Here is a 27,940-nt window from a genome sequence, read left to right as displayed (position 1 = left end):
GTGCGGACTCCGGGGAATGGAGGGAGAAGGTTGTGCCTCTTCCCATAGTGCCCAGCACTTGGCGTCAGGGCTCGGTGTGTGATAGGTTCAGGGAAACGTGCGGCGCTCGACCGGAGATAACCAGTGGCGGCTACCGGGTAAAAGGTACGCTGGGCGGGATTCCTTCTCCAAGCGGGGTCAGTCGTCCTCACATCTGGGTGCCTGAGGATGAGCGGGCGGGGGTCCGAGGTCGGCGGCTAGAACCCAGATTCCTTTGGCCCCAGGTCACTCACCTCCAGCGGCCGCCAGACGACCGTTGGAAACCCGTTGACAGCCGCTAAGCAACAGCCGCGAACGCCCCTCCAAGCTCTAAACTCCGCCCCTCTAGTCCAGGCAGCGTCTCCGTGGCGACGCACTGAGAAATGCGGCTGCGCAAGAGTGACGGAGCGCGGGTGAAGGGGAGGGGGTGTTTTGGTTCTAGCCGCTTGCCGTCCTTTCCCCACTCGATCGTCGGGACGCTTTTCATTCTTGCCTTCCTTTCCCCTTCCTTTTCCCTTTCCCAGCCCCGGTCCTCCCTCCCTCTTTCCCTTTTGCCTTCCTCCCCTTTTTCTACTGCCGCCCCGGGTCCGGGCCATTTTCCGGGCTGGGCACATTAAGGTGCGCGGCCCCGGGGCCCAGTATATGACCCGCCGTCCTGCTACCCCTCGCTTCCCCCGCCTCATGTGGCTGCTGGGCTGTGGCGGCGCTGCCCACTATGGCCCGGAAAGCAGTTAGCAGGAAGCGGAAAGCGCCAGCCTCGCCGGGAATTGGGAGTGACGCTCAAGGCCCGCAGGTGAGGGCTGAGAGGCTGGGATTCGGGTGATAAGGCCAAGGCAACGAGAGGGGTATAGAGTTTGCAGATCAGGGAACCGGAACCGGGACCAAAGGTCTGTAGTTGGAGGTGGGGGTGGAGCAAGAGCGGAGCCCCGGCTTATTGGGTCAGGATTGGGCCATTAGGATTTCACTGAAGGGCAGATAGGCCGGAGGGTTGAAGAGCTAAAGAGGAACTTGAAAATGGGGCATATTCCGCGGGAGGCCTGCAGCCTGGAATGGGACTGGAGGAGAAACCAGAATCTGGGCTTTGGAGGAAGGGAAACCGAAGTCGAAGGGAATCGGGAACAAACCTCCCCGAAGATACGGGGAGGGAGATTAAAAGTCCGCCTTCCTGGGCCCCCCCGGGAAGCGGGGATGATTAGGAAAGAATCTCCCTAAGAATACTCAAGTGAGCTAGTACTTGGACCCCTAGAGGAAAACAGCAATTCCCAGGTATCATCCCTATACTCCCTCTTTGGAGAGGAAGACCTTGTTGGACGCGTATTCGGACTCTGATTTCCGGTGCCTCCCACCCCGTTGGTGTTTGATTTTTCGAATTCTACAACTGCCTGGAGCGCGGGGCTGGTGACAGGGGGGCGGCCATTGATCGTTCATCTTGGAAGACGTGGGACCCCAGTCTGGCTCCTTGGGTTGCGTTCTCCATGCTCCGCAGGAAGTACAGGCTGAGAGGGAGAAGGGGGCTGGGTAGAGATGGACCCCAGGTCGGTATGGTAATCATTTGGCTTCACTTTCCCTTCCCTATCAGATAACTTTAGGGTATCTGAATCTTTCACTCTTAAAAGGCCTAGTAAACCTTTGTCCTCGGCTTCCATTCCCCGGTCTTTAATCCGTTTCTCATAGGTAGGTTTGACTATGAGCAACATCTTTTCACTGTTGGAAGAGTTAAACTGGACTATCTGGGTTGAGATTCCTTTTCTAATGTGTCTGTATTTCTTTTGTATGTAAATCCTGCAGGATGAGTTCTTGTTGATATCTCTAATACAGTAGGATCCCTTGTTCTGAACAAAGGTAGTCAAAGCCCTGATTTCTAATGTTGCTTTCCACAGTTTGGTTGGGATCACTCCCTTCACAAAAGGAAAAGACTCCCTCCAGTGAAGAGATCTTTAGTGTACTACCTGAAGAACCGTGAAGTCAGGCTACAGAATGAAACCAGCTACTCTCGAGTGTTACATGGTTATGCAGCACAGCAACTTCCCAGTCTCCTGAAGGAGAGAGAGTTTCACCTTGGGACCCTTAATAAAGTGTTTGCATCTCAGTGGCTGAATCATAGGCAAGTGGTGTGTGGCACAAAATGCAACACGGTAAGTGTCTGGGGGAGATGTGAACTTTCTCCTGGGTCCCGGGTATGTGGCGGCACAGGTTCTAGAACCTCTAATTACTCGTTTTCCCCATCAGTTTCTCTTGTGAGGAGATTGCCTTACTTTCCTTTCCATTCCCTTCTGTCGATGACTTCTTCCTCTCTTATTCTGCTTCTTTTCCCACTTCTACATTAATTTTCTGATACATTTTCAGAGGAGTCTTATTTCTTTAGGTCTCTTGCCATATGGAAATGCCACTGCTTCTAGAGTTCTTTTGGCTTCATCTTTTTATGGTTTTTTTTTAAGTTAGAGGCCTCAGAGGAAAGACTTAGGAAACAATGATGCTCAGGGCATCATTCAGGATACATGATAGTGAAAACCTAGGTGTTACCTGCCAGCCTAAGGCCATATGTAGAAGTACTTAAGATAGCACTTGGCAAACATTCACTTTTAGGGAATATAATCAAAAGATGTATTTCTTAGGAGAATGGACGGGGAATGTGTGTCTGGTGGTATACACAAGTATTTCAGGATGTACCTGTTTGCTCTTTGCAAAGCAGTCTCCTTGAAAAGGATTTAGAAGAGAGAAAAGTTGTTTTGACATAGAATGACTTAGAAGGTACTTATAAGTAAATGAAGGGAAAAATTTATCAGTAAGTTACATAGCCAGCACAATTTCAGGCATGGATAAAATAAGTCAATCCATAATTAGATATGGTGGATATAATTGGAACATAAGGGCACAAATAGCATGATGTCAGAGGAATGGCAAGTGAAAAAAGGCAGGGTCTAGAGGTAGAAAATGATTCTGAATGGAGTGTGTGAAAAGATTGAATGTAGGCCCAGCTGCTCTCTCCATTTTCCCCTCACCTGTGTGAATAGACGTGTAATGTCATAATGCCTGGTTAAATTTACCCTGGACAGAAACACTTCTTGGATCAATTGGAAGAGGGAGGGTTCTGTGGATCAAGAAAGTCTTGAGTACTAGCAGAAGTGTTTGTTATAAAGGACATGGGCAAAGATTTAAAGATGAGTTTTAAGGAAGGAAATAATACCATGGTGATTGGGGCCAAGCTTTCATTTCCTCTTCTGTTGAAGGTTGCTTGTCATACAAAAGCCTTTCAAAACTAAATGGTGGCGGCAATCCTCTACAAAACTTCATTTTCCTAGTCTCTCAGGCCGCCACTTGTGATTTAAGAGAACTGTCATCATTGTCACTTGGAGTAGAGAATCCTTTATTTGGAGGAATTCATTCCACTCCCCAAACATACCATTGTAGTGTTTTGCCCGGCAAATGTTGTAAAATTGTAACCTGAAGTAATCATCCTAGTCTCCTCTTTGCATTTATTATTGACTATTTTGAAGGTGAGAATAATGTTAAATAACAATTTAACCTACTGCTAATACGTACCTCTTTCTGTCTTCTATGTCCTCCTGACCCTAAGTGGGGGCCTCTTTTCTTTTCTTTTTATAGTTAGTGTTTTTCTTTGCTTAGCTTCCAGAAGCAAAGCTGGGAACACTGCTCTTATATGAACTTTGTGACATTTAGCAAATGATTCCCTTAACTGTGCCTTTGTTTTCCCATCTCTAAAATGGGAGTGGTAATATCCAGTGCTGAGAAGGTAGCTGTGGACATCTTGGAAACTACTTCAAGTTAGCAACAATATCTTACTCAAAAACAGTGCTAGTGGTAGTGAATCCAAAGCCTTTTCCAGTACTCTTGGCACTCCTTGGGACTTCCCTTAGTTTGGAAGAAAGGAAAATTATTTAAACAATTAGAACTGTCTGTCTTTGGATAATATGTGAAGATTTTGGGGGAGGAGGAGTTCAAGTTGGATTCTCAATAGTAAATTAAGTTTTAATGTATTGAAATTTTACCATCAATAAAATGATTTACATATATTCAGTAGGAAGAGTATGCCACAACTATTTATATTCTAAAATAATCTATTAATGTGTATCTGCAGGTTAGAAGCTGTTTTTCTCTTGGCTGGTTGGTATTCACCAACATTTAACTGAGTGTATACAAATGCTAAAAAACCAGGTCATTTTCAAGGTAACTGGCTTGGAGCTATAATATTGAAATCTCTGCTGAGGCAGTGGGTCATCTTATGTGATAAAGCAGCTACTTTTCTGTAGCTTGATTCCTGGCGTGGGAATTGCCCTGTCCTGTGGCCTGACACTTGAACTAGGAGGCCGGTAAGCCAGGAATAACAGCAAAGATGGCCAGCCTACCTTTTAATCACTAATAACAATCTTATGGTCATATTTTTACTCAGTTAATTAAAGAAGGAAAGGTAGTATAACCTTAATTGGAACACGAGTCTGGGAATCAGGGTGGATAGGTATGTTTTCCTCGTTTAGGGCTATAAACTCAGATTATGCACCGAGCCAGACAGAAAAGCCAACTAAGAAGTTTGCCAGGCACAAGACAGTAGGAAGTAGTGGGGACTGCACAGAGCCAGAGAAAACATTCTTGGCTCTAGCCCATTGTTGCCATGTAGGAATTTGGGCCCAGCGTTAATAGATTTTTCTTTTTAAAGGAAACTGGAAGTCTGCATTTTTATGGGGAAAGTATCAACCATTGATAAGGAATACTGAGAATCTAGTGTGACGAGCTTTATGCGTCTAGAAGAGCGTTGTGAGATTAAGGTTGGAAAGGTTCATTAGGATCAAATTGTGGAAGCCCTTGAATGTTAAGCTAAGATTTTATTCTGTGGGGAATGGAGAGACAAGGCCCAGGGATTTTAAGCAGGGAGTGATGTGGCTGGAGTAATGCTTTTACAGAGAGCAGTTACATGATGCTAAGCGCTGTGGTAAAGATGAGAGGTAGTAAGTGGCAAAACCAGAACAGTGGTGAGGAGGAGACAGATGTTAGTTGTCTTAGAGGTAGAATCTATAGATGATGACGTGCTCAGATTCGATCCATTCGGAGGAATAAGTCAAAGCGGATACTGATGTCTTGAACCTGGGTAAGTGGGAGGATCGCAGGGTGAGTATTGAGCAGATTTGAAGAGCAGATGAGTTCAGTTTTATGCTTTCAATTAGTTGAAGTTTGGGAGAGGAGTAAAGTTTGAAGTTAGTGGTTTGGGAATCATACCGTGTTTCCCCCAAAATAAGACCTTGCCAGACTATCAGCTCTAATGCGTCTTTTGGAGCAAAAATTAACATAAGACCTGGTCTTATGTTATATAAGACCCGGTCTAATAGTAAAATAAGAGAACCTAGTGTGACAAGATAGTAAAATAAGACTGGGTCTTATATTAATTTTTGCTCCAAAAGACGTATTAGAGCTGATGGTCTGGCTAGGTCTTATTTTCGGGGAAACAGGATATATGTGTAAGAGATTATCGTTATATTACCATGGAAGAGAGGATAGAGAAGGCAGTCTTGAGTTCCACAAACCTTCCCTAAAATTGCAAATTTTTTATTATGTGTGTATTTTCTGGTCACAATATGGGGAAGGTGTGGTGGGGAAGTAATTCATAGTTCTCATTAGGTTTTCAAAGGAAATACTGTGAGCCAAAAATGGGTAAGAACCATTGATATTGAAAGGGCTAAGAATAGAACCTTGGAATACACCTATATTTATGGGGCAGGAAGAACTGCTATAGGGGGAACAGGGAGGTCAGAGGAAAACCAGGAGACTACCAAAAACTATTCAATAAAGCGGATATTTTGAGGGGGGCACGGTTTGAGGGTGGTGATAGGCAGAATGATAATGTATGCATGCAGAGTTTGAGGTACTGGTACCTTGGTTTTCGAACATCTCCGTTGATGAACATTTTGGTTTACGAACGCCGTAAATCTGGAAGTAAATGCTTCGGTTTTCGAACACGCCTCGGAATTCGAACATGTCACGCAGCTTTTTCTGAGTGCAAGATCCTGAGGCCTAGCTGTCAGCTGTTTTCAAACTAACCGTCTTCCAGAATGGATTATGTTCGAAAACCGAGTTACCACTGTATTTTAATTTTAGACACAAACTGTCATTTCTCATTTACTGATGCCCTCCAGCCAAAGACTTAACATACATTTGCGTGTTGCCACTAGGGAGAACCTACACCATAGGGAGCCATGGGGCCTATCAGTAAGAGGGTGTTAGAAAAGTTTTACAAAGGTGATTTGGGGAAGGCTTAAGGAAAAGGGAAAAGGGACTTTCAGAGGAAAATTTCTTGTGAGATTATTTTCACCAAGACACGAAGGGCTAGCTAATTGTACCAGGCTGGATGCCAGGGCTGCTTTTCTCTTTCTTACCATCTCCCAGAGGTATACTGCTGACCTCACAGTCTTGGTGGATCATAGCGAAGCAGACAAGATGAGTTTAGGCTGCAATTTGCTGTGAAATGAGAGGAAGAAGAACTTTGAGGAGCCTAATTTTGAGGGTGGGGTGGAATGGTAAATGCCAAGGTTGAGAGAATACCTATAATGTTATATCCCTGAGATTACACGTTCAGGTTCCTGAGATCATAAAAGCAGGATATGAAACTCAACTCGAGATACCAGGAAACAAAGTGTGGGAGTTTTGCTCTGACCAGATTATTTTATTCATTTCCCCCTCATTTTACTATTTTATTTTCCCAAAGGGATTACAGCCTTTTAGAAAATGGTTGAAAATGCTTGCAGAACTCCTTGCGCCCTTCCAGATATACATCTCAGGTCAACAGTATGCTTATCTGTATGACCTGTTTTGTAGGTAGGATAGTAACCTGCTATTTATCCATTTTTTAAATGGCCTATGGTCATCCTCTATCTAGTAAGTAATGTTCAGATTTGTCCCAGAATTAGTCTGTTTCATTTTCAGAATATTTTACTCTTTTGAGAGAAATATTTTTAGATGTGGAAGTGATAGAATTGCTATGTTGGTAAGTTCATTCTGCTGGGGAACGTGTCCAGATTGGAAATCATTGTGGAAATGATTCATCAATTCTAAGGTTCACACAAAGTTAGTTGATGTTATAAGGCTTTAGGAAGAGGAGCAGTAGAAGTAAGTTTATGCCTTTCATATGTGCTAATGCTAGATTTGGCTGCCCCTTCCTGACTTGACTTCATCTTGGGAAGGCCGTGCTTGGACGAGCACAGGTGTGGGCCCCAGGAATCTGTTTCCTGTAGTGTTACAGACTTTAGGTCGCCCTCTGTATGTGAGGAGATGAATGATCAAGAATGTTAGGGCTTAAGCAGCAGTCCTGTGGAAGGATTCAAGAATTTATTTAGGGCAGCTTTTCTAAACAATCGTGGTGTTTTGGTGGTTTCTTCCTTGTCTGGGACTTCACCTCCTATTGCTGGGTATTTTACATTCCTGGTCTCTGCTCTGTAGATGTCAGCAATACTCCCTACCCCTCTCTAACCTGCACCCTCAATTATCATGACAATCAGGCACATGCACATATACATACAAGCTCTCAGGCATGCGTTTGCAAACATTATGCTCTCAGTTGACAACCATTGCAGGGCTTGAGGCAGGCAGTTTTTCTTTTTCTTTTTTTCTTAAAATTTTTTTATTGGGGAATATTGGGGAACAGTGTGTTTCTTTCTCCAGGGCCCATCAGCTCCAAGTTGTTGACCTTCAATCTAGTTGTGGAGGGCGCAGCTCAGCTCCAAGTCTAGTTGCCGTGTTCAATCTTTAGTTGCAGGGGGGAACAGCCCACCCTCCCATTTGGGAATGGAACCGGCAACTTTGTTGTTAAGAGCTCGGGCTCTAACCAACTGAGCCATCCGGCCTCCCCCAGGCAGTTTTTCTCTTAAGTGATCTGAGCCCTTTATTTTAGCTTGCGATGTTGAAAAGTGAATAGAGAAGGAACATGTTGACTCCTGTGCTCCAGGATTTTCTTCCTAGCTGGGTCCTTGATAGACATTATAGTCAGAGAAAACGTTCTTCTTGTCAAGCTGACATATGGACGTTTTTCTGTGGCAATGGGAACAGTGCCTGGGCTTGGTTCCAGATGAGACTTAAGAGAAACACAAGTTTTGCCTGGTGATATCTAGGAGTGTTGCTTTTCTGCCTGACCCTTAAGTTGTGGACTATTCATGTGTTTGTTTCCTGGTCTAGAAGATAAAAGGAAGAACTAACCCCAAATTGGCATCTGAATTCAATCCAGGATTATGGTCGGGCTGCAACATTTGGCTGCTTAATTTGGCTGCTGATTCCACTTAAATGGCCTTATTTGCCTTTGGATCCATGAAGGCCATCAGTCCCTCTCATGTGTTAGATGGGGTTGTTCTCATCGGGACAGTTTTTAAATATGAGAGGAATTGGAGTAATATTTCTACATCTCATTGGCTAGAATGTAGTGGGACAACCTTGTGGTTTGTGTTTGCATTTATTAAATCCATAAACATTTATTGAATATCTCCTATGTATAGCAAGACACTGTGTACCTCATGTGGGATCGCAGTGGTATAAAAACAAGTCCCAGACAGAGCTGGAAGGAACTGGAAAGGTAATTAGAGTCCTAATCACTGACCTCCGTTTCTCCTTTTGTAGTTGAGGAAACAGACCCAAAGGAGAAAACTGATTTGCCTGAGATTTCATAATGAAATAGGTACAGAATTAAGTTTGGGCCCCAATTTTCCTTATTCCTTGTCAGAATTTTTTATATTATACCAAGTATTCCTCAAATTTTTTCACTGAAATACCCCTAGTACGTAGCAGGACTATTCAGTGAGTGGACAGTATTGAGCAACTGTGAAAATTTTTTGAAGTTCCAAGACTATCTTAATATAGTTACACATTTTATACTATAATATATTCATGATTCTCTTAATGTAAAAATACAGTGTTCAGGGATGGTAGAAATCTTCCTTTGTCTTTTGATTACTATACCAGTTTTTCCTGTAAAAAGTGCACCACCACACCATATATAATGCATGGGTCCTGACCTTTGCTTAGCTGGGATCTGATACACGCAAAGTTAACCATAGCGTAGATCCTCATTAGTAGCTCCAACCAGGAGTGCTCCAAGGAGGAAGTCATTCATAGTTTGGTTATTCAGAGAAGATTTCCTAGAAGCAGAAGGGGCTTCAGCTGATGGGAAGGAAACAGGTGCCCATTCCATAGCAGACCCAGGAACATACAGAAATGTTGAGGGACTGAGTACACAAACATGACTGATGCAGAGTAGAAACCACAGAGAAAGGCTGTGACTCAGTGACTGGGGTGTTGACTGGCAAGGCTAACTGAACCTCCCCTAGGGAATTTATTTTTCTTTTCTCTTTGGTTCACGTCTAGCCTTTAATAATGAATGATCCTGTTAATCACCTTTCTCGTCTGGAGAATTGAGTCACATGTTCAGTTGGCCTCTGGTGAATTTTGGGCCTGTTCCTGCAGCCTTTAGCTTTGGAAGATGGGGAAACCTGGGTTGCTGAGAGCAGAGCTTTGTTGGAAGTGCCTGGCAGGCCACCTACCTGAGGAAAGTTAGTAAGACGGTCTAGTTACTTCAGTTGGTTCCTGTTTTCCTTGGGCCCTTCCTTTAGAAACCTGTTCTCGCCACCCCCATGCCTAAGCACTTGAGTGGCTGCCAGAACAACAATGGAATACAAAAATTCCATGAGCTAAGCATGGCTTCTTTTGCCAGTCTACTTTCTTTTAAATTGATGCATGTTTTGATTTCTGATCATTCAGGCCTTTCTTTCCCAGGCGTGACCCAGTAACCACCTGCATCGTGGTCACTTGCAGTGTGTGTTAAGTATGCAGTTTTCTGGTCCTCACTCCAGTCCTGAATCAGGATTTCCTTCAGCGAAACCTAGGAATTGGCGTTTTAAACAAGCTCTCAGGCAATTCTTATATGAATCACTGGCTTAGAAAAATAAGGCCATTATTGCTATATAGCAATAATTTTTTTTGCCACCTTGTTAAATCTAGACAAGAAGTTTGTATTTTCTAAACCACACTCAAGGCACAGGTTGGGGCATCAGATTTAGTGGACCTGAAAGAATTTCTTTGTAGGCATCTTGGTTAATATCTATTCAATAGAGAGGATGTAATTAATTAAATCTTATTACTGCACTTTGAGGAAGCCTTGACAAATGGTTATTATAATTTTTTTTTTATTTGCTGTTCCTGGTCTCATTAACAGATAAAGTAAGAGACTTGCCTATTATTTTTTATAATTCAATTTTTTTAAAATAAATTTTATTGGGAAATGTTGGGGAACAGTGTTTTTCTCTAGGGCCCATCAGCTACAAGTTGTCCTTCAGTCTAGTTGTGGAGGGCACAACACAGTTCAGCTCCAAGTCCAGTCGCCGTTTTCAATCTTTAGTTGCAAGGGGTACAGTCCACCATCCCATGTGGGGATTGAACCAGCAACCTTGCTGTTGAGAGCTGGCGCTCTAACCAACTGAGCCACCTTGCTGCCCCTTTGGAAGCTCAGCGGCAGCTCATTGTCTTCAATCTAGTTGTGGAGGGCGCAGCTCACTGGCCCATGTGGGAATCGAACCTGCAACCCTGTTGTTCAGAGCTTGTGCTCTAACCAACTGAGCCATCCCTCCACCCCTGCCCATTATGTTTTTAGGTCAGATCTTAGCTTAGGCCATTAGTTTCCAAGTTTTTGGTCTCTTTTCTAGAAGAGTAAATGTCAACATGTCAGAAATATCCTCATTTATACCAACAGGTTTGATTAAGTCATTTTGCATTGTGTATTTGGATTCAGAGATCTGTGGGTTGAGTCTGGGTTCCATTTCTTACTAGCTTTGTGCCTTTGGACAAGCCAGAGATCTCCTAATCCTCTCTTCTGTCACCTTTAAAATAAACGGAGACAGTAGGAGAGTCATGAAGAGAATGAGCTGTTGTTAGCACAGTGCCTAGAACATGTGTTCAGTAAATTGTTGATATAATTAATGGTGGTAGTGGAAGAGGAGGCAGAAGTGGTGGCAGTGGTTTGATGGTTCCAGGCTTCAGGTGTATTTCTGGCCAAATTCAGGTACACTTGAGAAGAGAGCATTTCTCTAACCTGTAAATGGCTGCTTTTTGTATGTCTGTCATATCCCAAATAGCTTAAACATTTAAAAAGAATTCATTTAGATATAATTTGTACAATGAGTAAATTAAAGAAAATTATATTTAATTTCATTACGGAAGGAATACAGATAAAAACAAAATATTTTTCTGTGTACAAATTAAAGATAAAGTATACCCAGTTCTGATAAAGATGTGGTGGAACTGTTACATACATTGCTGCAAAAACCTTTTTTTGAAAGTAATTTGGCATTTTCAAAAGGCTGGTACATATTGTTTGTTGAATAAAGAGCCTAAAACTGTTATATGCATTGGTCTAATATTGTCCATTGATTTCAGTTGTTCTTTCCTCAACTTTCAGCAAACTTAGGCTGCCCACTTGCCTTTGACTGTGTGACTCAGTATAGTTTATCTTGATGTCTGTGTGACCCATGTGCGTTTGTTTTCCTTTCTCTGTTAGGCTCCAGCTAAAACACTCAAGTTTTAGAAACTTTGTGAGCTCTGCCGTTTATTAAGCCACTTTGATCTTTGTATGTATGCACGTTTGCATGTGTCTACATACACCTTCATGCTTCCAGAGATGTACTTGCTGGTCTTACAATCTGGGCTTTTGCTTTCTTTTTTTCCCCTCTGTTCTAGAATGTAAACTGCAGGGAGCCATTGAGCCTCAGGCTTACCTTGCCATGCTGCTAGTTTGTGGCAGGGATCCCAGTAGGTTAATGTGGAGTAGCCCCATTCTGGGAAGTGTTACAGGAACTGCATGTAGCCTTGGCCCCTTGTCAGAGAGCATGTGGAGATAGTCTGTGGCAGCTCCTGTGCATCCTGTCATTCCTATGAAGAAGCAGAAGGGTTCTATCCTTCACATGGTACTTTGTCATTTCTCTGCAAAGATGAGGATGAGCTTGGGGGTAAACTCTTGGTTTCCTAGGCCTCTGCAGATCCATCTATTACCAGTTTTTCCATCTCCCTTGTATTGAATGTTTTTCATCCAGTGTAGAAGCTTTTGTTACACCTGCAAAACTAAACAAACATTAGCATAGTGTATTACTATTAGCTATCACTTGGTAAGCACCTATTCTGTCCTGAGCCCTGTGCTCGCCACTACATTTTACCAGCTGTCTTAGAAGTTTTGGCCATCCCTCAGATTCCATAGCAGAAACTCAGATATTTCCAGGTTGCAGGTCAGTTTACTCTTGTGTCTTTTCATACTCACTGCCCTCAGTGTATAGAGCAGATTCTGTCCACATCAGCGCTTCTCAAACTTCCGTGGACCTGGAGATGTTGGGAAATGCCAGATTCTGATTTAGTAGATCTAGGATGAGGCCTGAGATTCTTCATTTCTAACAAGGTCCCAGGTGCTCCTTTGAATAGCAAGGATCTAGATCAGTGGTGTTAAACCTGGGCAGTCTACAGATTTTCCTGGAGATCCTTGGGGGGAAAAAATCAATTTTGCTGGCCCCAAACTCAGTAATTTCTAATTGGAAGGATTTTAGGGTAGGGCGTGGGACTTGTTTTTGTTTTGTAGTTTTCCAAAAGAAATTTCCCCAGGTTACAGTAATAATCAGTTTGGGAATCACTGGTTTAGAAGCTAACATGTGGATGCATTGTCCCACACAGCACAAAGGGGTAAGCACACAGTTAATTTTGCTTCATTAAATGTTTGAAGGGCTGTGTTGGTTAGAGATCATTTGTTTGAAAGGGTAAGAAACCCACTCACGTTTTTTAGAAGGGCTTGTTCACAAACCCCAAAAGCAGGAAGTATCTCTGGATCTCAGAAGGAAACAGAACTAAGAATTGGAAAGCCACTAAGAACCAAAGATGGCTATGTTTTCTCTCTTCTGTTTTCTTTTCTTTGGGGACTGGCTTTGGTAGAAAATGGTCACCCAGACAGTCTACTGCCACCAGCCAGCTCCATATTCCTGAGAAAAGTTGAATGACGCAGTCTAATCTAGCCTCTGGACTGGTTGGTTCTCCCTGAGCCAGGAGGCTACCCCTGGGCAGTGCTGTGATCTGGAGATCTGGGCGGTTATAAAACGAACACAGCTACAGGGTCCCAGAGATGTGGGAGCTCCCTAACATCATTGGGCAGACCCCCCCTGAAAGGTGACTACTATGCAGGTGCTTACTATGTAGCTTTGCATTTTGGGGGCAGGATTATAGAACCAAATAGATAAATCCCCTACTCTTGGAATTGGGAGAGACACAAAATTTTAAATCAGTATACTAGGGTCTAAGTTGTGAGTAGAGGGCTTATCTTGGGAGCTTACAAGAGTAGAACTTAACAAGCCTGGACATTTTGGGAATATTCAGAGAGGACATGTCTGAACTGAATCAAGAAATATAAGTACATGTTGGCCAGGTAAAGGAAAGATGGGGGAAAGCTTTTCTGGTATGGTGAACAGCGTGAGCATGAAACAGAATACTTTATGTTGCATTGAAGATTTTTGTGTGACTAATAATTAATCATCAGTTATTTCTAGAGCATAAAGTCCATGGCAGGATGTGCAGCTAGAGAAAGTAGGTAGGGGTCAGATTGAGGAGAGTCGTGATGCCATTCTAAGGAGCTTGGGTTTAGGTAAAGGGGAACTACTGGGTATTTTTTAATTAACATGGGAGGATTTCCATTTTTGTGATTATAGTATAGAGAAGAGTTTTGAGGGTGGCCTTGTCTGAAGGCACAAAGACTAGTAATGGTCCAAAGGAGAAGTGATGAGAGAGGCTGGAAAGGAAGGAGCCAACTGTAAGAATATTTAGGAAGTAGATTTGGCAGGACTAGATCGGATGATAGGAATGAGGAGAAGGAAGAGTCTAGGATAAAGCCCAGGCTTGGGTAACTGGGCAAATTGTGGTGGCATTAGATGAAATGCGCAATTTGAGGAGGAAGATAATTTCTGTTGGACACGTTGGGTTTAAAATGCCTATAGGACACATCAGCAATGGTGCCAGTTAGGCAGTCAGTTTGCTTTAAGTAGTTGTCAGCACTTACGTTACAGATTCAAGAGTGGTTGTTCCCTCTCTCCTCCACCCTTGTAAAATTTTTCCTCAGTTTCTGCCTGGTACTCTTGTTCCAGCTACTCCTTTCCTTTATATATTTAAATTTAAGGCTCATATAGTTTTTCTTTGCTAGCTATATGTAAGCAGTAGGTTACTTTACACAAAGATTTGATATTATTTGGCTTCACCATGAGAATTGCTGACAGGATTGTAAATCAATTTCCTAGACTATAAGATATATATATATATATATATATATATATATATATATACACACATATACACATATACACACACACACACACACACACACACACACACACACACACATACATACATATGTATATATATGCAAGGATTATTTCTCTCTTGTTCATGGGTACATTCCTAGCACCTAGAATAGTACTTGGTATTTAGTTGGTGATGAATGAATGAGTGAGTGAAGGATTGAATCATTAAATCATATAAAGAGTTTTAGTAGTAGACGCTATTGGGAATGCCCTCTAATAAAGACTGATCTTTTCCATAAAACATTTCTCTGCATAGAATCATGGAGAATGAAAAGGGGTTATATTAACATTTGTAGGTATGTTTCATAGTGGTTGTGATGTGTTCTGGGAATTGTGTTTTGTTTCTAAGTTTCTATGCATGTATAGATAAGAATTAAACATACAATATATACCCAAACTGGCCGAAAACCCTTTGTCAGGTTCTTTAGGTCCATAGTCTAATGCAAGTCCTCTTTGAAGTGGTGTTTGAATCCCAAGCAAAATTTACTGCTTCCTAATCGTGTTTATGTAACATACTATACCTATTTCTGTCATATTTTCATGTTTCATTTGACTAGTAGCCCTGACCATGCCTTTAATAATTCCCAGTGTCTATTATGTAGGAAACAATTAATCGTTTGATGGATAATTGAGTGAATGGATGTTTATACTCAGGGTCAGCCATATTAAGAGAAACGCTGTTTAGCTTTATATCCCTTTTCTCTTACAGCTCTTTGTAGTGGATGTGCAGACAAGCCAGATTACCAAGATTCCCATTCTGAAGGACCGGGAGCCGGGAGGTGTGACCCAGCAGGGCTGTGGTATTCATGCCATCGAGCTGAATCCCTCTAGAACACTGTTAGCCACCGGAGGAGACAACCCCAACAGTCTTGCTATCTACCGGCTGCCTACACTAGATCCTGTGTGTGTGGGAGATGTAAGTTTCTTTAGTAATTGTAGTTAGAGGTAGCCTTGTTTTTCAACAGAGCCCAGTAGGTCACACGGACCCTCCTTCCACAAGACCCCTGGGAAGGAACAGTTTCCTGTAGATTTCTGCTGACTCCAGGGGCATGGAGGTAAGGTGTGGGGGTGGAAATTTCAGAATGGGGACTATACTCCCCATAGGGAGTAGCAGGGATGTTGACAGAGAGTATATGATTGATAAAGGGGTGAGCAGCACGCCTCGGTCCAGCAGCGGTGGGTTAATGTTTGAGTCCAGTATACACACGTCTGCCCATAGTCTAAGAGCAAAATTCATTAAATCATTCACTCAGCAACTATTTATTGAGCTTTTTATGGCCAGCATTATTTTAGACACTGGAGGCACAACTATGAATAAAACAGATAAAGCTCCTCTCCTCTTGAAGCCTGCATTCTGGTGAAGGGAGACATAAACCAAAATATAAACCATGTTAACCAATAAATATTCACCAGCAGTATGTCAAAGTTGGTAAGTGCTTTGGAGAAGAGTAAAGGCAGGCTAAAGCCATAGGGAGTATGGTGCAGAATGCTATTTCAGAAGATAGGCAGGGAGGGCTTCGTTGATAAGAGTGACATTTGAGCAGGAAGACTAAAAGGAAATGAGGGTGCAAGCCATGTTGATGTCTGGAGGAAAAGAGAAGTTCCACACAGAAGGAGCAGCAAAGAGGTCAGTTATAGCTGTTGTCCCAGGAAGCAAAACGGAGAGTGGTAGGACAAGGTTAGAGTGATGTAAGGTGGGTGATTGTGTGTAGGGGCCCCAAATAAGACACCCAGAAATACAAGGCCTGAGCTTTGTGTCCACTAGGCGTGCTTATTGTCCATAGGAATACCAGCTTGGAGCTCCTCAAGACTGAAGTTAAATATTGTGGGATCATGCCCTATGAAATCACTAGAGATCAGAGTTCAATTTTTACAAAGATATTTTCAGTCAGACTTGTATACTTTTCAAGAGTATGCGTTGTAATCCTTATTTTACTAATTTTTTTTTTCCCTCTCTTTACCTGTCACTCCCTCCTCTCCAAGGATGGGCACAAGGACTGGATCTTTTCCATTGCATGGATCAACGACACTATGGCTGTGTCTGGTAAAATTGCCCTTTTGTAGGGAGTTTTGGTGTGGCAGGGAGGGAGGGAGGCTAGGAGTTGAAAAGGGATAATAGTGTGAGTGGAAATAGCCCAGTAAACAGACCATCAGCCAGGGACCAGGAGACCTTGTTTCTAATGTTGGCTCTTTCTCTGACTTACCATGTGACCTTAGATAAGTCACTGCCCCTGTATATTCCTGACATGGCAAGTGGAGGTACTGGCATACTTCGTTTATTAGGCATATTCTGCCTTGTTCCAAAAAGCATGTGTGATAGCATGTTAGCCTCAATGGTTTTGTGGGGTTTCGTTGAAGTAATGGTTGTTAAAGTGTTTAGGAAAAGTTAGTGTGCTCTATAAAGTATGAGGAGCAGTTATGATTTTCTGCACAACTAACTATATAGCATTAAGTTTCTTGTTGATAAAAACTGTATAGGATTGGGGGAATTTCTTCCCAGTGGTAGAACTGTCAGAAAAAAATATATGGATATGAGTGTAGAGAAGATAACTTAGTGATACATAAATACGCAGTAGCCTAGGAAGTAAGCTCAGAGTGCTAACCATTTTTACTGGGTATCCATATGTAAAAATATAATCCCCCATTCCAGCTTCCCAAATAAAAATAATCCTAATCGTTGATCTAATGAACAAACCTATTTATAGGTCAGAATTACCAGCAGTGGTTCAGAAGTTTTTGGATTCCCTATCATTTGTTTCCCACAAGAAATGAGAGCTCCTTGAGAGCAGAGGCTGTCGTGTCATCTCTGTAGGGACTGTTTGTATGTCGGTAACCTGCACTAAATTTGGTTATTGGGAGCCTCCCAAATACCCTGCCAGTGTCCTATGTTTTCAAGCTGATAACTCCCAAGTATATATTTCCTGAACAGTAATAACAATTTTTTTAATAACATTGTCTCTGCTATTAGAGACCTGAATTTGAATCCTGGTCCTACCACTTATTAGCTCTATGATCATGGACAAGTTACTTAAGCTTTTTGAGACTTGGGTTTCCTCATCTGTAACATAGATAATGATTATATATACTTCAGAGGGTCAATGGGAAGATTAAATGAGATAATGTGTAGTGGCTGCCATATTGAAAATGCTCAATACTTGTTAACCAGTGCTAATGTTGAGTCTTGATGATGAGCATCAACCCCTGAACATTCCACCTCAAAATCAGTATATTCAAACTCATCTTCTCTCTTCCAAGTGGCACAGACACACCCCCATTTACATATATGGGTGAATGCTCCCATCTTCCATCCAGATGCACAGCCAGAGAACTAAGACTCGTCTTAGGCTCTTCAGTCTCCTTAGATTACCAAGCCATGTTGATACTGTTTTCTAGAATATCTCTTATATCCATCAATTTCTTTTCTATATTCTCTACTCAAGTGCTCATCATCAATCTCTTGAGTTGCCCCAATATCCTTCCATATTTTTTCTGTGCTTCTAGTCTTATCTCCAATCTAATTTTTACATTGCTACCAAATTAGTTCTTTAAATAATTTTTCCTTATTGTAAAAGTAATACATGTTTATTGTAAGAAATTATTAAAATACAGATAAACAAAAAAGGAAATAAGAATCACCCACAATATCTCTACCCAGAGGTAACCATTATTAACATTTTGAAATATATCTGACTAGTCTTTTTTTTAGTCCATATTTTCTAATTGGTTAAAATAGGATCATATAGAGGGATGGATGGATACATGGGTAGGTATATAACATACCAAATATAATAAAATGGTGATGGTGGAATATAGGTATAAGTATATAACTCATTGTAAAATTCTTTCAATATTTTAGGATGCTTGAAGTTTTTCATAGTAAAACTTGTACAGTTTTATTTTTTTAATTTGCATAATAAACCATGTGTGGCTCTCCAGATGTGCCCTTTCTCTGGCCCTTTCTGTATTTCATACATGATGAACCCTCCGCTTTGAATCGCTGCCCACAAGCCTTATGATGCAAACAAATTGGATGCTATTTCTCCCATGGTAGATAATTTTTAGTACAAAGCACTCAGGCAATTTAAATGTGGGAAGGGCACTATCTGGTCTCACGGGAGAGTTGACCTATAACTTTACTGGAAAGGAATTTTAAAACAATGTTTTTGGTGTTTTTTTTTAAAGTGGTTCTAACTATAACATAGCCATACTGTGGGACGTAGAGATTGTTCTGAATAAATATCTTTGTATATGGGTCTTTTGATAGTGGATTATTCCTAGATGGGAACACAAACTTTCTCAATTTTGTTGCAGATTTCTCAGTTGTACTCTAGAAAGATGGTCCCATTTTAGCTTACCACCAGCACTGTATTTAGGGCTCAATTCAAAGAAAAATGTTCTTAGTTTTTTAAGTACTTCATTATTGTTTGCTAAGGAAAACTGTCTTTTTAAGCATTCATTTCATGTAGAACAGTCATTCTTAATATGGATTATGGTCCCTATGGGTCCATGGAAAGCCTTCAAGAGGCCCATGAACCTCAATGAAATTAAATGTAAAATGTGGTGTTTTTGTATATTTTTCTAGAGAAATTCCTAAGTCTCTCAAAGGGATACAAGACTTATGTAGAAAATGTTAAGCACCGCTGATCTAAAGTGAGGTTCCCAAACCCTACTACTCAGAGGAAATGACCTGTGTGTGAATGCCCCAGTGACCTAAAGCATTTGGCTTGGAAAATTACTGAGCTTTATCAAATTGTGTAATGCTCTCTTTTGTAAAATCCCACCAATCATGTTATGCTTAAAGGTTATATTTTAACTCACACACCTTAGTTGAATCATCCTCTTGGCGTGGCTATTAAAATGCTCTATGTTTGTGGATGGGCCACCTACCAAGCTTCAGCATTTCTGAGGATTATGCACGAAGAGCAAGAGTAAGAAACCCCATCTTGGCTGTTGTGGGGCTGTTCCATGGAGAGCTGGGTATGTCTGACATCCGTGGTCTCTTTGACCTGCAGGTTCACGTGATGGTTCTATGGGACTTTGGGAGGTAACAGACGATGTGTTGACCAGAAGTGACGCAAGGCACAATGTGTCACAGGTCCCTGTGTATGCTCACATCACTCACAAGGCCTTAAAGGACATCCCCAAGGAGGACACAAACCCAGACAATTGCAAGGTTCGTGCTCTGGCCTTCAACAACAAGAACAAGGTATGAGCTCGTCAAACATTCTCTGAAGCCTGTTCCTCTTGCTTCATCTCCTTAGCTTATGTCTTGGGAGATGCACTTCCCTTCTCCTTCCCTAAATCAGTGCTTGCTGCGTAGCTCAGTTCTGAGCCTACAGAGCACTTCTTGAAGGCTGAGGGATGCTGGTGAGAAATTATAACGGATTATGAAACCCACCCTTTGTATTGAGCTCTGCTGTATTTCTCTGGATAGTTCATATTTGTGGGTCAGCCTCTTAGAATTATCCCAGGGCCACTCTGATTTGACTCTCATTTGCATACGCCTTTGCAGGTTCTCTATTTTAGGTGTGATATTCATACATGCGTCTGAAAGCAGTTACTTTTTTTTTCTGTTTGGTATTCAGTTTCTTTTCATACTTCACTGCCTATTCTCAACACTGCCACCAGATCTTAACCTAATCACTGAGTTAGATCTCCTGAAACGGGTATTAAGTAGTGTTGGGATGGAGACCCAAAGCTAGAAGAGGAGAAAGGACACAATTCGAAGAGTAGTTCCCTTAGCCTCCTCTCTCACATCCATATTTATGGAGTCAGGGTAGCTTAGACCCTTCACTTATAGAAGCTCTCACACTGAGACTTAAACTGTCTTTCATGTTTGTGCTCCTTGAAACAGGATGTCATGGGAATGACTGTGTAGTAAGGGCTTTTTGACTCCTGGGTGTCTATGTTATTACTAGAAATTGGACTTGCTTCTTGGGTTCTCTCAAAAAGCAGCCTCGATTTAATAAGCTGTCCAGCTACATTCCACAGGGCCCATAATGAGATGATAATCTCTTGTCACTCCTGCTGGAATCATCATGGGATAGGAATGAAGAGTGGGAGGACCCAACCTTCAAGATCTTCCCCGGCTTTCTGTTGTATATTAGTTGCTACAGATTGGAATATAACCTGTTTTTTCATTGCTCTTGTAGGAATTGGGAGCAGTATCTTTGGATGGCTACTTTCATCTCTGGAAGGCTGAAAATACACTGTCTAAGGTATGATGAACATGACTTAGTAGTTTTACCTAAAAATTCACCTTATGGTTAAAATACTTTAATTCTCCCTGAGCCTCTTCCTTCTAATCGAAAGCATCAGTGCTCCAAGGGTCTGGGCATGTGATTGCATGGTACATGAAATCTCGAGTCTAGTATGCCTCTCTTCAAAGTCTTTTAAAGAGATTAGAGGTGGCAATTCTTTCACGTTGTAAGGGCTTGCTGAGAAGCTCCTCTAATTAGCAGTCTTCCAATCCACAATGCATTTAAGCATTTGCTTATGGATTACTGACTCTGGCATGTTATGAGTACCAGAAAACCTAAATGTTAGGAACCACTGGCAACTGAAGAGCAATTAAACTAAGATAAGACCTCCCTGAAATGATCATGTAAGGTAATAAGAATGTGAATTTATGTATTTACAGGCAACTTTTGCATAAAGTTAAGTCCACCAGTGAATCATTTGCCCTCTTCTTGTCCCAGAGACCTTTGCTACTTGTTACTTCTGTGATGGACTCTTTCTCAAGAGGAAGCAGAGCCCTAGAAATTATTGACTCCTTCATGTCAGAGCAGCCTCTGAGCTCCACTGCCCCTTTACATGCAACAGGCACCCCCTGAGAATTGGCTAAATGACAAGGATCCAGGGTTTAAGGCTGATTGGTGTTTCCTGGGGTTGAGCCAGTCCCATGAGGGTGCTTTCTGTAGTGTACAACTCCCATACAATTTGGGAGCTAGGCTGAGGGTAGCCAGCATTCAGGCCCTGTATCTGAAGAGCAGTGAGAAGGATGATGGCTCTTTCTGGCAGAGAGAATAGAGGGGGCCTTGGTTTTAGTGCCTTGGGGTTATCCCTGGAAACAACCTGCAGGACCTGGCCTTTCTCTCTGCTGCTGATTATTTAATTCTAGTTTGACCTTTTCCCTATCCAGTCCTCTTTGGTATTCAGTTCTTATTGTTTATTACAGTTACCTGCTCTTTCTCTCACATACCTTGGGGTGGAACAGGGTGTCATTTCCTTAATGGGAGCTTGTCTTTTTGTCTGTGACTTTGTGTGGCTTGTATATGAGGAAAGCCCACAGAGGTGGGCTTCTAAGAACAATGCCCTGCCGTATGCTCTCCAATAATGCCATGGGTACATCTCTGTGTTTTCAGCTCCTCTCCACCAAATTGCCATATTGCCGTGAGAATGTGTGTCTGGCTTATGGTAGTGAATGGTCAGTATATGCAGTGGGCTCCCAAGCTCATGTCTCCTTCTTGGATCCACGGCAGCCATCATACAACATCAAGTCTGTTTGCTCCAGGGAGCGTGGCAGTGGTAAGAGTCCCGGTGTGCCCCTCAGGCTTATAGCTGCATTGGGTTTTGACCTTCAGTTTCTATGTTGGTTTCCAAAAAGGCATAGTGATCTGTATGGAACCTGGTGGAGGTGTTTGGTGACACACGAGGGGACCTTAAATATAGCAGCAGAGCCTCAAATACCACAGACAAATGTGTGGCCACAGATACCTTTGGTAGAAAGCAACAGTCAGGATATTGGTGGGTTTTTTGTTTGTTTGTTTTTTTAGATTTTATTGGGAAAGGGGAACAGGACTTTATTGGGGAAAAGTGTGTACTTCCAGGCCTTTTTTCCAAGTCAAGTTGTCTTTTCAATCTTAGTTGTGGAGGGTGCCGTTCAGCTTCAAGTTGTTGTGCTTTCAGTCTTAGTTGTGGAGGGTGCAGCTCAGCTCCAGGTCCAGTTGCCGTTGCTAGTTGCAGGGGGCGCAGCCCACCATCCCTTGTGGGAGTCGAACCGGCAACCTTGTGGTTGAGAGGCTGCATTCCAACCAACTGAACCATTCGGGAGGCAGCTCAGCTCAAGGTGCTGTGTTCAATCTTAGTTGCAGGGGGCGCTGCCCACCATCCCTTGCGGGAGTCGAGGAATTGAACTGGCAACCTTGTGGTTGAGAGCCCACTGGCTCATGTGGGAATCAAACCGGCAGCCTTCAGAGTTAGGAGCGTGGAGCTCTAACCGCCTGAGCCACCGGGCCGGCCCCGGTTTCCATGTTCTTTACCCCTACCTCCTTACCCCACAGAGCCCTACTTTCTGTCCTGTGGTAATTTTTTGCTGGGGCCCTGCCTGAACTGTAAAATTCATTTTGTGCTAAGGGCTGGCACTGTGGAGTAAGGAGGTGGGGGTGACAACATGTGCATTAGTTTGATTGTGGTTGATGGTATCACAGTTATATACATATGTTAAAACTCAAATTATGTACTTGAAATATGTGCAGTGTATTGTATGTCAGTGATACCTCAATAAAACTGAAGAAAATATTTCATTTATTTCTGACCACTGGGTGAATTAGGCTTTAGCTTGCCATCTTTTATAGCATGTTCTCTACAAGAACACCCTCATTTTTTATCGAGGAACAAAAAAGAGAAACTTACATTTGTACTGTACTTTACGATTTCAGAATACTTTTATCTGACATTTCATGTTACTAAGAATTGTGGGAAGCAGATCGGAAAAGATAGTGTTGGGCCAGCCTGGTGGCTCAGGTGGTTAGAGCTCCATGCTCCTAACTCCGAAGGCTGCTGGTTCGATTCCCACATGAGCCAGTGGGCTCTCAACCACAAGGTTGCTGGTTCAACTCCTCGAGTCCCGCAAGGGATGGTGGGCTCTGCCCCCTGCAACTAAGATTGAACACGGCACCTTGAGCTGAGCTGCAACTGAGCTCCCGGATGGCTCAGTTGGTTGGAGCGCATCCTCTTAACCACAAGGTTGCCAGTTCGACTTCCTCAAGGGATGGTGGGCTGTGCCCCCTGCAACTAGCAACGGCAACTGGACCTGGAGCTGAGCTGCACCCTCCACAACTAAGACTGAAAGGACAACAACTTGAAGCTGAACGGCACCCTCCACAACTAAGATTGAAAAGGACAACAACTTGACTTGGAAAAAAAGGCCTGGAAGTACACACTGTTCCCCAATAAAGTCCTGTTCCCCTTCCCCAATAAAATCTTTAAAAAAACAAAAAAGAAAAAAAACAAAACAAAAAGATAGTGTTGACGCCATTGTATAGATCAGGAGACTGAGACCCAGAGCAGTTAAATAACTTGCCCAATATCACACAGGTTGGTTGGGGAACAGCCAAGGACCAGAATCCAGATCATCCAACCTAACAAAGTGTATTTTCTTCTTCTCACTATGTCCCCCTTCTCATGCAAAATTGTGGCTCTGTTATCCTGAGAGCCCTAAAAGGCACAATATTGATTACATTTTAGCCTGTCATGTACTGTTTTTTTGTATGCAGATATTGCAAAAATGGCTTTTGTTTTAGGTTTGTTTGTTTTCAATTATAGTTAAGATGCTCACATTTCAGAACAGAGAGAATGTATGTATTCAGAGTAGTAAGGGAGAGAATAAATAGGCTTTATTGGAATGATAATGGCAATGAAAAGTTTTAAAAGATTTTGGTTACTGGTACAGGAGTAACGTACCTAATAAGGACATACTGATTCCACAAATGTTATTGAACACCTCTTACGTGCCAAGAGACATCCTCATATTCCATGTACTTATTTGATCCACAGATGCATTTTCCCTATGACCCAGAGTAGTTAGGTGACTTGTTTTAAATTGCCACTGTAAGTGAGAGACAGTGCTCTGGGTGCTTTAGTTCTAGGCTGTCTGCCACCCTCATAACACACTTAATACCAGATAAAGACCGCTTGCAGTGCCATGGTAGTGTTTTAGGTCAAATACAAGGAAGTCTTTATTAATGTAATGATTTATAAATGCAGATTACCCTCAGTTTCAATGTAGGTTAGAAACATAAAATGGAGAAGGAAGAGCTTACAGTTATGAAAGATGACTCCAGAGTGAGACTAGGGGACAAGGAGGCAAAGAGGTTCAGGGCGCACTTACGGTCTTAGGCCAAAAGCATCTTGGGCATCATCAAGCTTCTGGCGCTTCTCTGAGGCTTATGCAAAGGTTTCTGTTAGTTACATGGATGGCAGTATGGAGTCAGGGTTCTCTGGCTTTCGCATGAGCAACGCCAGCTGTGGGAAAGGTACTGTCTGATATTTGGGGTGCCCTGTGAACTCCATGTTGGAGAAATTCAGGCTAATGGACTGTCAAGTGCATACTCCCCCTGCTCACTGCCCTTTATTTTTCTCTCTCAGGGATCCGCTCAGTGAGCTTCTACGAGCACATCATCACTGTGGGCACAGGGCAGGGCTCCCTGCTGTTCTATGATATCCGAGCTCAGAGATTCCTGGAAGAGAGGCTCTCAGCTTGTTACGGGTCCAAACCCAGACTAGCAGGGGAGAATCTGAAACTAACCACTGGCAAAGGCTGGCTGGTGAGTAAGCCCCTGCCCAACACGCTTACTGGACAGTGACAGAAAAATTGCCATTGCTCTACACACCCCCTCCCACGCCCACTGACACACCACCTCCCACATTTTCAGTATTAAGAGGCACTCCCTGAACCAGAGGCACTTTCCCTTGGTTTTACGTTTGTGTCTGCATGTCCACAGAAAAACAGGCGTAGTGAGACACTGATTGACCTAGGCCTTCCCTCCAGGTGATAATAGAGCAGGAAGGAGAAGGAACCTCCCACTGAGGCTGCCAGTGAATTATTAAACAGTTTGGTTCCTACTGTCCTGAGAAGACCTTTGGTTTGTATAGCAATTCTTCAGCCTCCTCGGTTCCTCCCTAATGTTCAGTTGGGAAAAAATGATGCCCCTATTCACATGAGCATTAATCTCCTGACATCAGATTGCAGATATAGGACCCTCTCCTCTTAAAGAGACCAAAAAGCATTCCTGTCCCTTCCTCCCCCCTTTCCTAGAAGTACTAACAGAGTGTCTTTCTCTTCCCATAGAATCATGATGAAACCTGGAGGAATTACTTTTCGGACATTGATTTCTTCCCTAACGCTGTTTACACCCACTGCTACGACTCGTCTGGAACGAAACTGTTTGTGGCAGGAGGTCCCCTCCCTTCAGGGCTCCATGGAAACTATGCTGGGCTCTGGAGTTAATGACAACTAGCTCTCTCCCAAAATGCAGAGATTTACACTAACTTTTATCCTCTGTTTCCTTGTTTCTTCTTTTGATATTTTCCAATTGTGTGAAGCCCTCATATTTTAGTGGGAACACCAGAGTTTGCCTATGGTTTAGGCACTTGACAGGAAGAAGCTTTGTACAGAAATCTGAAGGTTTTTGTTTTTTCCCTTTTTTCCCTTTTGGTAATCAGAATTTTACTTTACTATGTTTTTCTTTGTGGTTTATCCACCAAGCGTTTTTAATCCCTATTTGTATTTTTTTCTTCAAGTGACACACACTCTCCCCTCCCTGGCTTCTGAAAGGCTGACAGTCGTTCTCACCCTTATTTCACTCTTGAGTGGTAGAGCTCCTTTACAATTATGTGGTTGCTGTCAGACTTTCTGTGAAAGTTTGAGGGCTGTGTGCACATGTGTGTGCGTGCTCACGCGCGTGTGCGTGTGTGTGTGTGAACTTTTATGCCTGTAAGTACCATGTGTTACTGAAATTACCTGGAGTGAGGATTACTTGTAATTAAAATATTTATAAAAGAAACAACTTTATTCAGAATCCAGCTTTGGGACTAGTCTTTATCTTGTTTTTTAAAGTATCTAACAATACTGATTATAGGAAGTAACAACAGAAAGGAAAACAAATCACCAGGAAACCTCTTTGAGTTAGATTGCAGGCTTGCTGGGCCTCTCATGCTTTGGAGTCCTGGCGATCCATCCCCTACCTGTCTTCGCATCTGCGTGTCCCCTAGGTGAGAACACGTTTGTGCATGTGTCACTTCCACTTAAACTTCCCTCTATTTAGCCAGTGACTCCTCTCCTAAAACAAGAGTCTCCACCCAGATGCAGCTCTGGAGGCTGCAGAAGTCTTGGTAGGACTTGGTAAATAGAATCCCCATCCCAACTTCCCTGTCCCTCCCCTCAAACAAGACTGATCTGGTATCTCAGGGGCCTGGAGCTGGGGCCTCAAGTCTGCTAAGATTCACATACTGAGTCCCCTTGGCTTTGGGGAGAAACTTGTTTGCCTTTAATCTCCGCAGTGAGTTTTGCTTTTGTTTTCTAAATTGGGTTTAGTCCAGGAGGGTGGGGGTGAGCAGGGGTTTTATCTGTGTGTAGTGAGTGCTGGGGTTGAAGCCACCGCCCACTCTTGGTTCAGCCCTGGGATGGTGATGGGGTGGTCACAGCCAGCAATGTTGTGCGTGTAAAAGCATTGATGTGATTAGTAATTTGTTCCTCCCTTGAACTGTCTGTTTAGTCTTGAGTTTTTTAAACCTGCAGGCAACTGACTGATCATGATGTCCAGTTATTCCTTGCTTTTTATGCATCATGTTGCAGATAACAGCTGTTTTCACCCACAGATTCCACCTCCATTCGAAGCACATAACTCTGCTTCTGTCAATGGCCCATTCTGGGGAGAGGAAAAGACACATATATTCCTGCACTCCAGTGTCTAAGTTGCTCTCCCAGTCCTCCCTCTCTGCTCAGGTTAAGTGGGGAGATTGAAAAAAAGAGTGTCTTTACCTTGGTGATGGAGGCTGGTGGGGAGGGAAGTCAGCAAGCCACTGTATCTGGTGGTACAATGCATACATCACAGGTTCTAGAATTCTCACCTTCTATCCTAGAGAAATAGGTGCTATAAACAGGGAATTAAGCAAAATGCTGGATGCTGTACATCTTTTAATTCTTTTTTTTTCTATTAAACTACAGGCTGTAGATTTCTTAGTTCTCACAGAACTTATATCATTTTAAACCAACTTGTATATTAAAAAAAAAGATCTTAAGTAGGATGTTTTGTACTGTTCCCAGACCCTTTTCTGTGATGGGTAATGCGTTTGATTGTTTTTTTGAGTTTTTGTTTTCGAAAATGTAGCACTTGACTTTTTGCCAAGTAAAAAAATAAATATTATTCCAGAGCAAAGTGGTTTGAGTGAATATGTATAGTCAAGAGGCAGCAGGGAAAAGGCCCTAAATTACTGGTTGGCAGGTCAGCTTGGGGTGCTAGGATTGCTTGGAGCAGAAGGGAAACGAGTTCTCTCAAGGTTAAGAGCAGGTCAAGTGCAGACACAAACGCTAAGACCTGCTTGTTCCTGGTCCCCAGCTCTGGCCCAAGATCAGTTGCTCTGGGATCCAGTTGAGGGTAGATATTCCTCAGAGGATGTAGTGTGGTGCTTGGCAGGGGGAAAAAGGGCTGAAGATGAGGAGGGAGGTTGCTAGTCCTTACTCCAAATGACTGGAGTTGAGCCAGCTGACCAGCTTCTCTTACATAAACCAGGGTTGGTGATAGGCCCCGTTTGCTTCAGGAGAGGGTGCCCTG

General features: G+C 42.8%; 1 protein-coding gene across 1 annotated transcript; it reads left to right on the top strand.

Moving 5' to 3' along the window:
- The first annotated feature begins 430 nt into the window (after positions 1–430).
- On the top strand, positions 431–27,544 carry DCAF12 (DDB1 and CUL4 associated factor 12). Its single transcript, XM_019734365.2, has 9 exons — positions 431–811; positions 1,899–2,153; positions 15,094–15,300; positions 16,368–16,428; positions 19,397–19,590; positions 20,537–20,602; positions 21,749–21,911; positions 24,753–24,931; positions 25,456–27,544. Exons 1-9 carry the CDS (start codon positions 734–736, stop codon positions 25,612–25,614), a joined length of 1,362 nt encoding a protein of 453 aa, XP_019589924.1. The 5' UTR covers positions 431–733; the 3' UTR covers positions 25,615–27,544.
- The last annotated feature ends 396 nt before the right edge of the window (positions 27,545–27,940 follow it).

Source organism: Rhinolophus sinicus, linkage group LG04 (assembly GCF_036562045.2).
Source record: "Rhinolophus sinicus isolate RSC01 linkage group LG04, ASM3656204v1, whole genome shotgun sequence".
Classification (NCBI taxonomy): domain Eukaryota; kingdom Metazoa; phylum Chordata; class Mammalia; order Chiroptera; family Rhinolophidae; genus Rhinolophus; species Rhinolophus sinicus.
This window is presented reverse-complemented; position numbering and strand designations above follow the sequence as displayed.

Coding starts and splice junctions, on each gene's coding strand:
- DCAF12 (XM_019734365.2), top strand. CDS start 734: ATGGCCCGGAAAGCAGTTAGCAGGAAGCGGAAAGCGCCAGCCTCGCCG. Junction 19,591..20,536: donor CCTTCAACAACAAGAACAAG/GTATGAGCTCGT, acceptor TTGCTCTTGTAG/GAATTGGGAGCAGTATCTTT. Junction 21,912..24,752: donor CTCCAGGGAGCGTGGCAGTG/GTAAGAGTCCCG, acceptor TTTCTCTCTCAG/GGATCCGCTCAGTGAGCTTC.